We start from the raw sequence: 16,824 nt of genomic DNA, 5'->3' as shown, positions 1-16,824 counted from the left end.
CCTTATATGGTCTTGCGTACAAACAAAACAAAAATGGCGGCCAGTTCTGACAGAGGTGAACATGAACTTGATTCAACCATATCTGTTAAAAGGAGGAAAACAGACCCTGATAGTAATATTTGTGAGGAACTGCTGAAACTTGAAGAAGAGTTGTGTCCTCTCTCAATTTTCCCTCTCCGGTATCGTTCGTTTATAACCCACTTGAGTATGCCAAAGAAACCCACGAAGATTACGTTAGGAAGTACTGCAAGGTTGGACAAAATGTCCTCTTCCTGGGAATGAATCCCGGTCCATTTGGAATGGCACAAAACGGGGTGAGCTAAATTACTCTAAATTTGCTCTGTTTTGTCATCAACATTACCGTAATGACTGTGTTAACTCAGATGATAACACTCCCCTGACACTCTCCCTTGAACCTTCACCCTCCACTTCCCACCTCTCACCCTCCACTTCCCACCCCTCACCCTTCACTTCACACCTCTCACCCTCCACTTCCCACCTCTCACCCTCCACTTTCCACCCCTCATCCTCCACTTCCCATCCCTCATCCTCCACTTCCCACCCCTCATCCACCACTTCCCACCCCTCACCCTTCACTTCACACCTCTCACCCTCCACTTCCCACCTCTCACCCTCCACTTTCCACCCCTCATCCTCCACTTCCCATCCCTCATCCTCCACTTCCCACCCCTCATCCACCACTTCCCACCTCTCACCCTCCACTTCCCACCCCTCACCCTTCACTTCGCACCTCTCACCCTCCACTTCCCACCTCTCACCCTCCACTTTCCACCCCTCACCCTCCACTTCCCATCCCTCACCCTCCACTTCCCACCTCTCACCCTCCACTTTCCACCCCTCACCCTCCACTTCCCATCCCTCACCCTTCACTTCACACCTCTCACCCTCCACTTCCCACCTCTCACCCTCCACTTTCCACCCCTCATCCTCCACTTCCCATCCCTCATCCTCCACTTCCCACCCCTCATCCACCACTTCCCACCTCTCACCCTCCACTTCCCACCCCTCACCCTTCACTTTGCACCTCTCACCCTCCACTTCCCACCTCTCACCCTCCACTTTCCACCCCTCACCCTCCACTCCTCACCCCTCACCCTCCACTTCCCACCTGTCACTCTCCACTTCCCACTCCTCACCCTCCACTTCCCACCCCCAACCCTCCACTTCCTCCCCCCACCCTCCGCTTCCCACCCCCAACCCTCCACTTCTCTCCCCCACCCACCACTTCCCTCCCCTCACCCTCCACTTCCCATCTCTCACCCTCCACTTCCTCCCCCCACCCCCAACCCTCCACTTCTCTCCCCCACCCACCACTTCCCACCCCTCACCCTCCACTTCCCATCTCTCACCCTCCACTTCCCACCCCTCACCTTCCACTTGTCTCCCTCCACCCCTGCTTTAGATCTTGTTAGTCACATAGGTCACATGTTAAAAAGTGATTTTTTTTTTTTGGGGGGGGGGGGGGGGTGAATATTTATAGGCTACAGAAAACAACATCTCCTTAATGGAATTGTTATCTGAAGGGATGAATGCATGCTGACTTGTAGATTCCAGTTGCTGACAGACAGGAGGGACTTCTTAATTCTGTTTTTTTTTTAATAGGTGCCTTTTGGAGATACAGCACATGTCAAGGACTGGCTTAAAATTAAAGGATGTGTCAATAAACCCAAAAGAGAACATCCAAAAAGACTTATTCATGGCTTGGACTGTACAAGAACTGAAGTCAGTGGAGGTCGGCTTTGGGGTTTCTTCAAAGAACACAGCAAATCACCTGAGAATTTTTTCCACCAATGTTTCATTCATAACTATTGTCCCCTTGTGTTCATGACATCAAGCGGCAAAAACATTACTCCTCCTCAACTGCCCAAAGGTGAAAGACAACAACTGCTCAAACTTTGTGATAAATCTCTTGTAGATGTTGTGAAGTTAACTGATGTTAAGATTGTTGTGGGAGTTGGAAAGTTCGCGGAGGAAAGAGCTCGCAAAGCTTTAATTGACTGTGAAGTTGAAATTTTTTCAATAATGCATCCCAGCCCAGCCAGCCCAGCCAGCCCAGCAGCTAATGCTGGGTGGAGTGACATTGTTTTGACACAGCTCACAGATTTGGGGCTCATGGGTTACATTAAGAATGAAAATAAAAGATAGGGCTGCACAACCTGGTGGCTTGGTTTTAAGGTTCCAAGTATTTACACGTACCTTATGAAAAATCCAGGTCTAACAAAGATGGCTGACGGTGTGCTCTGTTTGGAGTTTACTCATTAGAGCAGTGAAGAGTTGCAAAACACCCCAAACAAGAGAACTGCTGAAAGGCTGATGGACTTCCTGATTGTGTGTACTGTTTTGGTTGTAATGAAAATATATATACTTTTGTTATATCACATTAAATTTTGTTGCCCAACAGAATCATCACATTCTGCCAATGCTATGGTGTTATTCTCTGCTTATGATACTCAAACAGTAAGGCTTTGCTCAAAAGGACTGCCATCAGTGAATCGTCAAACTCACAGCAATTTGCTACATGGGAGGCACACCTCCAGACTCCTCTCCACAGAGGGACACTTCCCTGTGACCTTCCCCAAATGCTGCCATGCCCTGCACTGAATGGGCAATGCTTAGGCTACCAGTACATTTCTAAGAATCAACAAATTTTGACTTGGCTCCCAGGCTTGGCGGAATTAACCAAAACAAATCACATCAAGGGTGAGGGATGAATAATTTATTTCTTTTGTGTTATTCCCCCAAGCCTCAGAGCCAAGTTAGAATTTCCAATATAATTATTATTATTGAAATTGGCCTATTATGTAACAACCTGCTTAAATAAAAAAAAATTAACTGGAACAGTGCATCATCTTTGAGACTCTGATTGTAGGAGTAAGACAGTGCTTCTTATATCTGGCTACAAAGTTACTAAGAGTAATTTTATTGCAATTCTCTTGCTGGGATCATGTGCATGTTTTCAGCACTGTAAATGGGGATTTGTGTCAGTCATTTTATGACACTTAAATGGCCAGTCAGTGTTGTAAGGAATAGCCAGTTCCATGAGGAATTGCTTATTATATCAGGGTTGCAGCACTTTATCATAACTAGTTATCACAAAAATTGATGCTAATGTTTTGTGGGCTTTTATTTCTCATTATGAAACTTTGTGAGCCTATGGTGATATTAATGCCACATGGTATGCTGATAAATAAATTTACTATTTGCCACCTCTCTCTTGATTTTCTGTACTGCTCAGCCAATCACGCAGCAAAAAAGCAATTAGCGTGCAATTATTGCTTGTTTGTTGATATGATTATCATCATGAGATGCAGGGCAGGAAAAAAAAAATTGAAATCCAGTGGGCCAGTACACTTCAGTCTTAAGTTGCCTCCACTAAAATATTATTTGCCCAATAGGTGCACAATGTTTATGCCTTATCAACTAACAAGACTACTGAGGTTAATTTCACTTGCCCACCGGACCACTAAACTTCCATTTTCACTTGCCCAAGAGCAAAATTTACTTGCCCCGGGCAATCTAACCTAGGTTTTTTCCTGCCCTGGGATGACTTGGAATTCAATACATTCCAGATTAATTTGGTGATGGACTTGCTAAGTACAGGGAAATGCAAAAAAAAGACAGTTGATGAATTTACACTTGTACAATGCAGTGTACAATTAATTTTCTAACAAAATTAATATAAATTAATACTACAAAAATTAAACTATGATATCTTGTTTTACGTTTTATAGCTAATTTAAAGTACTTCAAACTATCTAAAAACAAGCAATGGATTAAAAAACTAAATTAATGGAACTGTGAAAAACTGCAGCATGTATTTATTTTTATGTGTAATAATTAAAATTATGTAAAATACCAGTACTAGTAAATATATTATTTAATATAAATTCGGGTCATTTAATTCATTTGAAACTGTACAGTGTAGGTACAAATAATTCCCAATTTCTTAACTACTTCATGTATCAACAACTAACTTGCCGAGTATTTAGCTTCTCTCTCACTCCTTACCCCTATGAATGGACACACGGGCTGTGTTAGGATAAAAGCATACAGCCTATGTTAACCAACTAACCAGGGCTGTAGCTTGTATCAGGCAAACCAAGGCACTTGCCTCAGTCATTTTGTTCTTTGTTGTTTACAGTCATCAGAAACACCCTAAATACCAAGGAAGAGAATTTAACCTTGGACATTGCCTCAGTCAGAACGTTTTCATGGACATTACCTCAGTCAAAAGTTTCTTCTAGCTACAGCCCTGCTAACTGAATGCTTGGAAAAGGTCTAAAAACCTCTGACAGTAAAAATCATAACAAACCATGACAATATTTTTTACTTTTATCAGTTATAACAAAGAAGATTATGTTCTATTCAAGAGCCATGTTTATTGACAAAGCATGGCTCTGCATTGTAAAACAACAGTAGTTTACCAAACTAAGAATTCTGGAAGTTGATTTAAATGCTAAAAATCATTTGCAAGTTCTTATTCTGCAAGATCAGACAGAGGAAATTACCTCAGGCTAATATTTTTATTTTTCTCCATTTGGGAAGGAAGAACTAAAAACAAGGTCATTTCATTTGAAGTTTGGTTTGCTTTAACACTCTACCATTACTTAACATAATAAATGTCTGTTCCTAGCTAGCTATTCTATTGCATTTGGGCTTTTTTACACTTACATTTATAATTATTTTAGATAAAAGAGCACTGCATATATTATTACAATTATAATTTTTATAATTATTATTATTATTATTATTTATTCCCTTCTGCCATTATGGAACTTGTGAAGAGGACTCAGATCAATCTGGATGCCAGACAAGTCAGTTGGGTTTTATCATTTTACATTTTCTTTTATCAGGACTCCTCCATACACTTGATTGCTCGCACCTCTGCAGCTATTGGTGCTTCCACCATGAGTTTGACACCAAACCATTTACTCTGGACCTACACATGAAGAGAACTATTATAGGGCAAAAGTCTTTCAAGAATGTTTTATGAACATACACGAATTTGGTATTCTTTTTATTCTTTGTTCCTTAGGGTAACAGTAGTTTTTGTAATAACTTTCTAGGAGAGAGTGGTTATCTAAATTTTAGTGTTGAACGTAGTCAAGCAAAATTACTTTCAATTGGTTCTGGTTTTACTGTGGTTTGAGATTGGCTGAGTAGTCTAATTGGTAAGTATTTCTAATCATTGGTTTTGGTTTTATGACAATTGAAAACTGCTCTATAGTAAGTATATCAGGTTGTCTGCAGATAATGATTGTGTTCAAATAAATGCTAATGTATTCTTTCAATACCTTTTCAAAGTGTTCCGATCTGAGTGCTGAGTATTCAGTCAATATTTCACGTAATTCTACTTCTTTTCTCCAGTCAAAGTGTGCTAGCTCAGATGACAAGTCTTTGCAAAGGAATTCAAGGCTTGTTTTGGCATCTGCACAGTTAGAATTTGCCTGAAATCAAAGCGAGGTAGGTCTAAAATTAAATACAGAGGAAAATCAAAAGTCTGGTTTATAGGTGCAGACAGGTGCCTCAAACCCGTAATTAATAATAGTGATGATCACTCTCCGTAATGACAGTTGATTTCAAGCCAGGGCAAGTTTCGGCAAATTATCTAGTACAAAATCCAGATTTCTCTCCTTTGTGAAAGTGAGTCCAGTTTCGCTTAATAACATATTACATGTGCATACATACAGGATTGCTCCACATGCCCTCCACGAATCAGTTTAAATTTTGTTTCAACCACCGCTAAGGGCACAGTCTGAAGATCGCTTTAAGCATGAAACTTGAGTAACTGTTTAGTTTCTATCTTGATTTGTACATGTGCATACATAAACTTTATTTCAGTGTGTAAAAGATTTAGAATTGAAGGCAAAGATACTACATGTACTCACCACAGCCCACTTCTGTGTTTGATCACTGCTATTATCTGCACTGTCTTCTGAAGATGGCTTCTGCAATTTATCAAATGATACATTCCTTTTACAGAGTTACGACTAATGTCATCACGGTTCCCATGAATGCAAAGGCCAGCCTTTGAACTCCTCATGAATATCAAACTGACATCTCATTACTCTGACCTGGCCATTGAGAGATCAAGCTCACAGCCATTCACTGACCACTATTTAATAAGTGATGTTTTTTTTTACGTGTGACCAGAAGGCTACAAGTAGACTGCTTATTATGCAACTGCTTAACTCTGGTATTCATAGCATGAACGGACTGGAGCATCAATATTACAAGTTTATTGCAGCTGACGACACAGCATCTTGTCAGGATTCTCTGAAATTTGTTGGTACTCGGGTAAAGAGAAGCAAATATGGAGTGAGAGTACCTTGCACTACAACACAACACAATGAGCCTAGCCAGCATTAACTCTGGACCACTCTGAAAATCAGAATCCAATGTGGTAACCTGCAGCTAACAACAACCACTACATAGTTCTGTTCTGAGAATTAAAATTTAGCGGTTTCCCTCAGTTGATGATTTCTCAATCTCACCAGGTCACCAATCTATTGGTAATGTATGAAGAAATTAAATGTTGGTCACAAACCTCCCTCTGTTCATAAGCTCTAACTTCCTCATCCCAGAATAAGAATGTTTCTACTGCAGCCTGCACTCTTTGAAGAAGTCCCTATAAAATTGAAGGGAGAGTCTTAATTTGTATTTAACACACATTGTGCCACCTGAAGTCACCAGTGCGAGATATGTACTAAATAATCCCCTTGATCCATCAGACACCACCACCAAAAACAACTTTATTAACAGGTCTAGGTAAAATAGCCGAGGGCGAAACCCTTTTATAGCATTAAAAACTAAAAATTAAAATTAAGGATCTATTTACAACAGTCACTGTTAAACATTAAAATAAAAAGTAGGGATCTATATACATTTGGATGAGCTAGGACTAACACACAGGACTAACAAAAGAGTTTTTACCCCACATGATTGTATAACCCATCCCCTGGCATTTTGTCATTTTTTCAACAAGTTTCCTGGCCAGTACTGTAGTTTCAAAGGATAAGAGCAAAAAACAAGCAAAAACATTTTCTTCCACATACCCCAGCACTCTTCACATAGTGGTAGACACTCTTCAGATCATTCACTATAAGTTTTTCTTCTGCTGTTTCCTAGAGTTACAAAATAAAAACAAAATATTAAATTATTACCCAAAAAATAAAAAAGACAGAGAACATCACTGGAATATGCTTTGATGTGTTAGTTTTTCAATCAAACAGTCAGTCTATCCATCTGTCTGTCCATGCTTTATTATTTTTAATAGAACCAAATAAAAATTATTATTAATAATAATATTGTCTTTCAGCCACTCACTCGGTTATTTTCCAACTCAATACAAATTTTACTGAGGGCTGCTGTAGCCACCTGAAAAATCAGAGCACAAGATATCAAAATAAGATCACATGGTTGGGACCTTAACAATAACCTATAACTCAGTCTTAACATGTAACCACTGTACCTTCAAGTATGTTTCTGCAGGCTCAAAGTCAGCCATGGACTTGAACCAAACACCAGGGCCATCTGAAAATGATACTAAATTAATTTTATTATTTGTAAATTAACACGGAAATACAAGCACATGTGTCAATCAACCCATCAAACATGGGACACCTAAAAATAAAATACTGTCAACACAGCTGTTGTGTACCTATTGTGTTCTTGTTCAAACAATCCTGTAGGTGTGTGATCAAGCCATCAAGATTTGCTGCAAACTGCTCCAAGTATCTCTGTAATGGAATGAACACAAAGTTAATCAACTGTCAAATTAAGCTTTATGGCATGAACACTGTTGAATACTGTCAACAGCGATGGACCATAAAACTATCAATATCAAAAAATAGGAAATGTTTAAATCAGCTCTAGGCATAGTTGAAATGAATGGCCCATGAATCATTTTTTTGGTAAATTTTAAACCATCCTTGAGCCAATTTTTTTTGTCCACAACAGTACTAAGTTACGGATTCCAGTCTCTTGCAAAGTTGTATTCCAGATTGTCTATAGCATAATCAAACCACTCCCAATAACCTATTATTGCTGGTTTTACCATGATCCATGGATTCTGAGTTTTTCAAAATTTTGACAAATTCAATAAATTAAAGTAACTAACCTGGCACTTGATGACAGGGGCATTCTGATCACAGGGTTCCTGCTTCAAAGCTTTATTAGCTGTTGCATTGACTTTTCTTTTTCTTTTTTCAAGGTCCTCTTTAGCTCTTTGCATGTCCTGTAAGCAATGTGCAAGGCATCCTGATTAAGTTTATTATTAGAGAGACTTTTATCATCAAGCGTGGATCCATACCAGTTTCCACCATTTTACAGAAATCACCCAGAATTTTCAGAATGACTCAGAAACCCAGGAAAGGGAACTTTGGGGAGTTGAAATCCAAAACAATTCCTGGGGGAGCATGGCCCCAGATCTCTCAAGATACACTTGCTCATTTGGCATTTGTTGTTTCAGAAATCAGTCAATTTATCCTGGCTATATAGATCTGTGCCTGATAATTGTATCAAAAGAAGTGCCTTACCTGACCCTCACCAGTTAAAAACAAGTTCAGAAGATGATGTTTTTTCAAAACCTAAAATGAGACAAAAACATAAAATGAAATTTCACTACAAGGGGTAGACGGTGTTCTGATTGCAATGTACATGTTGTAGGTAAAAATGAAATTCAGGCTAAAATGATTTGAACCTAGTTTGATTCTCAATTCCCCTTGCCTTCTAACCCTAATTATTCATGATCCATGAGTAATTAGCGTTAAGAGACGAAGGAATTTGAATTCATTTTAACCTGAATTTCATATTGACCTACAACATACACATGCAGCATTGCATGTAGAATTGGAAAACTCAGAATCAATGATCCTAACAATTTATTATTAAAATCTAAACAAATTAAATGAGTCCCCCTACCTTGTGAGCACAAATTCTTGATAAAAATCTTTGAACTTCCCTCATTTTTCCTGGAAATCAACGAATAAATTCTTTTAAAACTTTTATTTTTATGGGCCTATCAAGTCTGGCAAAACTTCAAATTTGACTATGCAGCACAAAGTTCCCAATTTTCTGATAATTTATTGTAGGTAGTACCATGTAATGAAGAGTGTGAGACCATAGGAGGGATGATTCTCTCAGGGCAAGCTTCCTCTAATGCTGACTGAAGCCACTCAAAATCACCTTCACTACGGTGAACCTCATAGTCGGAGAACTTAAAGTTTTCTTGAGTCGTCTGCAAGTGAAAATATGGCACAACAGTTTCTGGTGACTCATTGCAAGTGGTAATTATATTTTTGTTATTTAATTTTATTAATTAAATTGGAAGGAAAAATTGTTAAGTTCAGTTCAGTTCTAGCAACTAGCTAACAATGCTATACTCAGAGCTTGCGTCCAGTCTGTATGTCTGTGCAATGTCAGATGAGTCTTGAGAAGAAATCATGGCTCATAAAATGCTACATCATTTGTGTATCAAGAATTCTTTCTAATGTGAAGACTGTTAACGATTGTGTGTGATGGTACCAGTCTTATGACAAATTTCTCACCTTTGTTACAACTTTAAATGTGGCATTTTTCTCATCCGTTTCAGAACATGTCACTGTAACACGAAGTAATTCTGTGCCTGGTGTTGTTGGACTGAAAATAAATTAAAATTACAGTGTCAATGTATATAATTTATGCATATCAGAATCTAAATCATCAGACACTCAAGGAAAGCAAACTCAACAAGCACTAATTTAATATATTCCGCATATTCTAAAAAACTGTCTGACTTACGTTGTTGGTGGTTTTCCTTTATCTTTTGACGAACACACCTTGGAATGCGTAGCAAGTTCATCCACCCTGCAAGGCCAGAGATTGCATGCTTAGCAATTGATATCCTTTGTGAAAGGTTCAATAACAGAAGCTGAGCTGCATGTAAATTGTCAGGCTATTAGCCCTTCAAATGTGTCATTAATTTTACAACTTTACAATAACTATTATTAAAATTTAGTGTTAGTAAACTAAACTCACCTCATTTTTTCATGGCAGAGTGCACAAGAGAGCATTAAATCACCAGATGAACTTTCAGATCTTGTCTGTAATTTAATGAAAATTTTAATGTTAACTATAAGTTATATATAAATTACCATAATGATTGCAATTAATTCATTATTTAAGTCACCATAAACTGCATGGTTTGTGTGCTAACTGGGACTGCAATTAGTGAATTACTGCCCAATTACACAGTGAAAGCATATTTTCAATATTCAACCCTGGACCTTTCCATTCATAAGCGAAATATACTATTAACTTATGTGGTCACCAAGCCTTCCATGCACATAAATCAATAATCATATTTATTCATTACTAACATAATTTATATCTTGCCTTTTGTATTAATCCATTTGGTTGAGATTTGATTTCCTTTTGAATAATTTTGTCCAAAAGTTTAATCTGCAGTCAAAAGTAACAAATAATTAGATTTAGTATTTATGCAAAAATATAATAAGATAAATAAAATAATTTATATACATTGTATAGGGTAGATCTGCCCTGCCTTGACAGCTGAGATCAACACATACCGCTGACTTATTGCCTGATTTATTAATTTGACTCTTGATGTCTTCTAGTTGCTTTTGATATTGACGACTTCTCTCCTGCTCCTGCAAATGAGAGACAAGGGGAAAATGTCAATTAAACAGCAACATTGAGAATAATACACTAAATTTATATATTAGCACTACCATGGGCACCCTAAGGCAAACAGAAGAAGGCCAAGAGAGACGTGGCAGAGAATGGTCAACAAGGAGAGAGAACATCTTGAATTCGAGACGTGGAGGGGGACTGAGGTGCTGGCAAAAGACCAAGTTGATTGGAGGAGACAGAGTGATAGCTCTATTCTCCTCAAGGAGAGAAGGGAAAGATGATGATGATGTTAAATGCAACTACTGGCAATACCTCTATCAAAGATTGCTGTGTAATTGCTAGTTCCTCTTTAGTGGACACCACAGTTTCACCAACAGCATAATACCTGAAAATCAAATGACAACTGAATTAATGATGAGTAGGAAAAATTTTTTCAATAAATTCACATGACAAGCAAGTAGACAAATTACTAACAATTATTTGCACTGTTCAATGACAAGTCAATGATGCAGAATATAGTAATTAAGCAAGCAAGCAAGTCAGTCAGTCAGTCAGTCAGTCAGTCAGTCAGTCAGTCAGTCAGTCACAATCAGTCAGTCAGTCAGAAAAACAGTCAGTCACTAATTAGTAAATCAATAATAAATACCCCGTACTGCTTTCTAACAATGAGGCTTTCTCAGCAATATACACATTCCAGTTACTGATTTCTACCGACACAACTTGTTAACAGATAATTTCATTACTTAGTCCAGCTGTAGTCCCTCTTTCTGTAAACAGTCCCCCTCACAATGCTGTTATATAGCTGAGCACAAGTTAACAATTTATTAAAAATTATATTATTTAGTAAATTAAAAGGAGAACAAGTGAGGGTTTGAAACTACTGATTGTGGAAACGAAGTTGCAGTAAATTAATTAATATTGATAATAACATATACCGGTATTAACTTCAGAGAAAAAAAAGGGGGGGGGGGGGAAGGCGAAGTCTAGAATACCGATCATATCCCGGAAACTTAAAACTAATAAATCTAGTTAATCAACTTGCGTGATGAAAATATTGCCAATGAAATTCATAACTGTCTTGAACTATTATCAGCCTAGAAGACCAAGTTCCCGGCATGAGTGTTGGTTTGATGGAAAAAAAATCTTGAAGAGTACATGTTACAACATGACAGAATAATTAATCATTAATTACAAATCACTTGGTTAGAAAGATCCCTAGATATCAACAAATGAATCATTTTTTAATGAATATTAAGTTAATTTTCACCCATAATTTTTGCTTGCATGAATTATTTACTTTTAATTAATTGATTATAATTATTACAATAATATTTTAAAAATCAATTAATGATTATAATAACTTGATTATTATAAATAAATTATTAAATGACAAATTACTTCAAATCAATGTCATCAGCGATTTTATGTTTTAATTTCTTAGCTTGTTATCAATAATAAGCTTAATACTAAGTCATGAATACTGTGCAGTGTTAGCGTGATTCATCAGCTGAGGTTAAATCAATAAGACTTTGTTAACCACGAATGACATCAGCTGAATGCATAACTGCAGCTTGACACGTTTAAAGTGGTTTATAAATGTCTTACTGTTGTAACAGCTGATGAACAAGCTGTAAATTGTGCTTGTACTCCTGTGCAGACCTTGAAAATCAACAGCAATGTTAGGGAAATCACTATTTACTGAAAGAGGGTACATCTTCAGTCGCAGCAGCAACTACAGACTCAATATCTTTCTTACATGTACAATTCTTCAAGAATGAAGTTTTAATCACAGTTGTGAAGCAAGAGCAAAATTTGGCACAAGTTCCTTTTTCATACATGTCTATATGCGTGGTTATTGCACTTGCATTCACGACTCTCCCCTACTTCAAAAGTGCCACAAGGTTTTAAATTTTATTAAAACATGAACAACAAAAACTTTATATTTTAGAGTAGTCAGGTTTACACATACACCCAAGCCTCCATATAGCATCTTCAGTCCAGGGTAAATTTACAAGATTTACAATTTATCAACGTTCACCTCTCAACATACAAGTAGTGCTCTTCAGCAGACACACAAAACACCTTAGTTCTGTACAGTTCAGTCCTTGCTTCTATATTATTATTAACTGTAAAGTTTTTATTGTTTGGCATTCATATAACAAAGGTTTCCAATTGTCTCAGTGATGTAAAGCTACAGTGTACTTGAAGGCTAACCTTTCATGAAGTGTGGCATTTTCCTTGTATGCTTCATCAAGCTTTCTCTTCAGTTGTTCCAATTCCTCAGCCAGTCTGTCTCTCTCACTCTTGAGCTAAAAGGCACATGTACATGTATCATATTATAAGGTGACTAATAAAATCAATTTAATATTCATTTACTTTCCTAACAGAACAAAATCATGAGGCTCATTAACAGGAAATAACTGAGGATGTTTTACATCGAGGGAGAGAGGGTTGGGGTTGGAATTTTTCCAACCAGTTTCAGTTTTAAAATCATTGTATACTTCCATGTGTTATCTGCAACAAACAAACAAACAAATAACAAAAAACATCAACTGCTTTCTTTCTAGAATACCCTGGCAACAGAATATATTTAAGTAAATGTGCAGTTCCATAAAATATCCATACACACCCCACAGAAGGGACTGGAATTTTCTACGGGGTGGGGGTTCTCTAAGACCAATACATTTAAAGAAATGCACCAAGCTCAATTGGAATTTACAGCTCAGGAGTGGGAGTGTCTTGTAGAAAATCCCTTCTGTGAGGGATGTATGGATATTTTCTGAAACTACACAATGCTAAAAAAAAAAATTAAACCTATGTAGTGTCTAGTCATATGTTAACAATAAGTTGAGCGTCTGACTGACTGGATTGCGAGAGCTGGGCTTCATTACATATATCTCATTAGATAATTTTGTATATTAGTATTAGCAATTTATTTTGATGAGTCAAAATACACACGAGAAGTAAAATGCACGTTGATATCACAAACTAAAATGTATTAGATCTATCCAAACGTTTTTATTATTAATCTACTATTTCTTTAGCTCTTGCAATTTTATCTTTGCAGGGCCGCACTGAAAACCACATGTATGTGAAGTGGGCTCCCTGTTGAAAGATCTTTATTATTATTATTATTATTATTATTATTATTATTATTATTATTATTATTATTATTATTATTACGGAGCATAGGTGCACTCGGCTGGACAGGGACATTCTAGCACTGCCAGTCCGTCTAGGGGGGCTTGGCATGACAAACCCGTGTCTTGACGCAAATCTTGAGCAATCCTCCTCCGTCAAAGTTACCATCCTGCTGGTCCAACAGATCGTGGCTCAATCCCATCAGATGCCGGATGATTCTTTGGTCAAGCCACTACAACAGGCAATGAGGAGTGAGAGAGCAACGGTGCTCGAAGACAGGGCAGAGCATATCAGAGGGGTAGCCCCACAGAAAGTCCAATGGGCACTTGACCTTGCTGCGGAAAAAGGGTCATCTGTTTGGCTGACGGTACTCCCCCTTCGTGAAATGGGTTTCAATTTAAATAAGAGAGAGTTCCGCGATGCAATCAAACTGCGCTATGATTGGCCGGTTGATGATATCCCCTCCACCTGTGTATGCGGTGATGCTTTTACAGTGGACCACGCAATGATATGCAAGAGAGGTGGGTTTGTTACCCAACGTCACAATGAGCTGAGGGACTTAGAAGCCGAACTCCTGAATATGGTTTGTACCAATGTTGAGATTGAGCCTGTCCTGCAAGACATCTCGGGTGAACAGCTGGGAAGAGGTTCTAATCGAGCTCCAGATGCGAGATTAGATATTCATGCACGCGGGTTCTGGGAGAACCAACAATCAGCATTCTTTGATGTGAGGGTTTGTCACCCTAATGCTGATTCGTATAGGGACCTAGAGCTCCAACAGATATACTGCAATCATGAGAACGAGAAGAAACGCCTTTACGCGAGGAGGGTTTTGGATATCGAACAAGGAACTTTTACACCCCTTATTTTCACGTCAACAGGCGGCATGGGAAACGAGTGCTTGCAATACCATTCCAGACTGGCGCAGCTGATCTCCATCAAGAAAGGAGAACATTATGCTAAAACAATCTCCTGGATAAGAGCAAGGACATCCTTCGCTTTACTAAGATCCGCACTAATCTGCCTAAGAGGTTCAAGAGCTAGAAGGAAAGCCTTTTGTGACTTTAAGAACATTGATATTGACGTTGAAACCCAGGAGGGAGCCATTATGTAAACACTGTTGAAATAGGTTTTAATAGTTTATTTCTTTTATTTACTTTTACCTTGTAATATACCGATATTGACGTTGAAACCCAGGAGGGAGCCATTATGTAAACACTGTTGAAATAGGTTTTAATAGTTTATTCTTTTACTTACTTTTACCTTGTATATACCAATTTGTATGGAATATGTTAATTAATGTTATGATGATGATAATAGTATTTTATTATTATTATTATTATTACTATTATTATTATTATTATTATTATTATTATTATTATTATTATTATTTTCCCGAATCCTGACCTGGAACCGTATTTTGTATTCTTATTTAGAAGGAAAAGAGTCTTACAGATAACCTGTTAAACAAGTTTCCAGTACAAATATTGTGGGACATTTGTACTCATTTTGCATATATTATTTGTACTCCATGAAGACTAAATATCCCAGAAGTCAAATTTCGCGTGAATTTATTTGGCAAAACATTGTCTATAAAACAAATTCTTTAGTAATGAAAGCTTATGTGGGATATGGAAGGTTTAACCGGGGATGTTCGAGTAAGCAAAAATTTGATTTTGGAAGTTCGTGGTTTAACAAATTCAATGCAACATATAAAATATCATAATATTTACTTAGAGTCATAACCACAATGCATTCATTATTTACAAGCTCCTGAATCCCTTTTAAACCCAACCGACTACTGTGAAATCGAACTTAATAAGATGAGGAATTTTTAAATTGGCTCCTTAAGACTCCTCAAGTCTGGATTGAAACGATAGTAATCGACCGGGGATCTCTACAAACAAAAATAGAAATAGCGATTAAGCCACCGTTATATTTGACAATTTATCTACGGAACGGTTACGTCGGAAAAAGGATTGAGCAAAGCGATAGTCGAATGCTTCTGACAAGGTTCGTCCTAGAACGGGCCATTTGCGGAAAATTTTCGTATTAAAATAATTAAACTATTTTGACTGTAAACTTCTCCTTTATTCTTTAGATAGTTTTAATATCACATTGGCGATACAGATCACCAGTGGAAAAGTCACGGAACATGCAACTCTTACAAAAGTCGACCACATAAATTTTTGAATACCTTGAAGATGTTGTCTTGACTTTCGTCGCCATCCTGGGCCGGGTAATCGTCTTCATTGGGCAAAGAAGACATTCCTTCATTCTGTTTGGTTTCCATCTCTATTACGTAGTCCAGTGGCACAATACCCCGCTCAATAGCAGAATAATCTTTCGTCTTGAGCAAAGGGTTGTGTTTCCGAACAGTTCTCTCCACATTAACCCAGTAATTGTCCCGGCGACTCAGGAACGTGAAGATTTCACCTATGTGAAAAGACAGAGGATTTGCTCCATCACTATAACACGTATCCGCTGCTGTGAAATCTCTCAGTGCCTGCAGTTGTCGGCTTTTTCGTTTACTTCTCTTACGACAAACAACTTTTGAGCTCATTTTGTAGAGATGATAATTTAAAAAGCTTTGTCACTCCAGCTGTCCATTCATACATTTCCGATAGAGATGAAAAAGCCGGGAAAGAACATTCTTTCCGAAGATCGAACGGCGACAAAAACAGTGGAGTTCAAATAAACCACAGAGTCTCATATTTTCGAGCAGTTGGCGATATTGGCCGAACTTGTAAACAGAAAAAAAGTCAGGGGATTAAAACTACTCACCTCATGAGACACTCTCAATATCTTCGTTCATTGCCAAGACGAAACTACCCATGATGCAGCTGTATGACCGGAAATTCCTTTAGTGTCCAAACACCGGAAGTGGGAGTTACAAAGATGTCTGAAGACCCTTTCAGGGTGTTCTTGTTCGTGCTGGTGTTTACTTTAGCAGCCGTTGAATGATAAGCCCTTAACATCACTGCAGTTTGATAACTACAAAGCTAAGATTCCGAACAGGATTTTTTTTGC

At 37.9% G+C, this 16,824-nt stretch overlaps 2 protein-coding genes and 1 pseudogene across 6 annotated transcripts; 2 read left to right on the top strand and 1 right to left on the bottom strand.

The window, feature by feature from the left end:
- Nucleotides 1-3,229, top strand: LOC110054309 (single-strand selective monofunctional uracil DNA glycosylase-like; annotated as a pseudogene). The gene is made up of 2 exons (XR_016206164.1): nt 1-314; nt 1,624-3,229. The product of XR_016206164.1 is annotated as a single-strand selective monofunctional uracil DNA glycosylase-like (transcript).
- On the bottom strand, nt 3,121-16,666 carry LOC110054378 (sorting nexin-30-like). 4 transcript variants are annotated; one of them, XM_089285379.1, is made up of 22 exons: nt 16,579-16,666; nt 15,992-16,230; nt 12,868-12,962; nt 12,259-12,312; nt 10,966-11,038; nt 10,590-10,670; nt 10,396-10,461; nt 10,039-10,103; nt 9,802-9,867; nt 9,570-9,660; nt 9,121-9,259; nt 8,944-8,993; nt 8,559-8,609; nt 8,141-8,257; nt 7,682-7,760; nt 7,493-7,566; nt 7,348-7,398; nt 7,077-7,145; nt 6,569-6,649; nt 5,910-5,969; nt 5,316-5,468; nt 3,121-4,960 (listed from the first exon to the last, which is right to left on the bottom strand). In XM_089285379.1, exons 2-22 carry the CDS (start codon nt 16,085-16,087, stop codon nt 4,871-4,873), a joined length of 1,701 nt encoding a protein of 566 aa, XP_089141505.1. In that variant the 5' UTR covers nt 16,088-16,230; nt 16,579-16,666; the 3' UTR covers nt 3,121-4,870. The 4 variants fall into 4 exon arrangements, with proteins under 4 accessions (XP_089141505.1, XP_089141502.1, XP_089141503.1 ...); XM_089285376.1 differs by lacking the exon at nt 16,579-16,666 and having other exon boundaries at nt 15,992-16,547; XM_089285377.1 differs by lacking the exon at nt 16,579-16,666 and having other exon boundaries at nt 7,493-7,554; nt 15,992-16,546.
- Nucleotides 13,973-14,948, top strand: LOC149115940 (uncharacterized). Its single transcript, XM_089285401.1, has one exon. It carries the CDS (start codon nt 14,000-14,002, stop codon nt 14,906-14,908), a length of 909 nt encoding a protein of 302 aa, XP_089141527.1. The 5' UTR covers nt 13,973-13,999; the 3' UTR covers nt 14,909-14,948.
- Nucleotides 16,667-16,824: the final 158 nt, after the last annotated feature.

This window comes from Orbicella faveolata, unplaced genomic scaffold (assembly GCF_042242905.1).
Source record: "Orbicella faveolata isolate gen_17 unplaced genomic scaffold, um_ofav_v1 contig_13, whole genome shotgun sequence".
NCBI lineage: Eukaryota > Metazoa > Cnidaria > Anthozoa > Scleractinia > Merulinidae > Orbicella > Orbicella faveolata.
Note: the sequence above shows the minus strand (reverse complement) of the source record. Positions and strands in the feature narration are given on the sequence as shown.

What these genes read in the sequence shown, in the direction of transcription:
- LOC110054378 (XM_089285376.1), bottom strand. Translation starts at nt 16,357, where the DNA reads ATGAGCTCAAAAGTTGTTTGTCGTAAGAGAAGTAAACGAAAAAGCCGA. An exon ending in CAAATGGATTAATACAAAAG is followed by an intron (nt 10,104 to 10,395) that starts GCAAGATATAAA and finishes ATTAAATTACAG; the next exon opens with ACAAGATCTGAAAGTTCATC. An exon ending in TTGAGTTGGAAAATAACCGA is followed by an intron (nt 7,146 to 7,347) that starts GTGAGTGGCTGA and finishes TTGTAACTCTAG; the next exon opens with GAAACAGCAGAAGAAAAACT.
- LOC149115940 (XM_089285401.1), top strand. Translation starts at nt 14,000, where the DNA reads ATGCCGGATGATTCTTTGGTCAAGCCACTACAACAGGCAATGAGGAGT.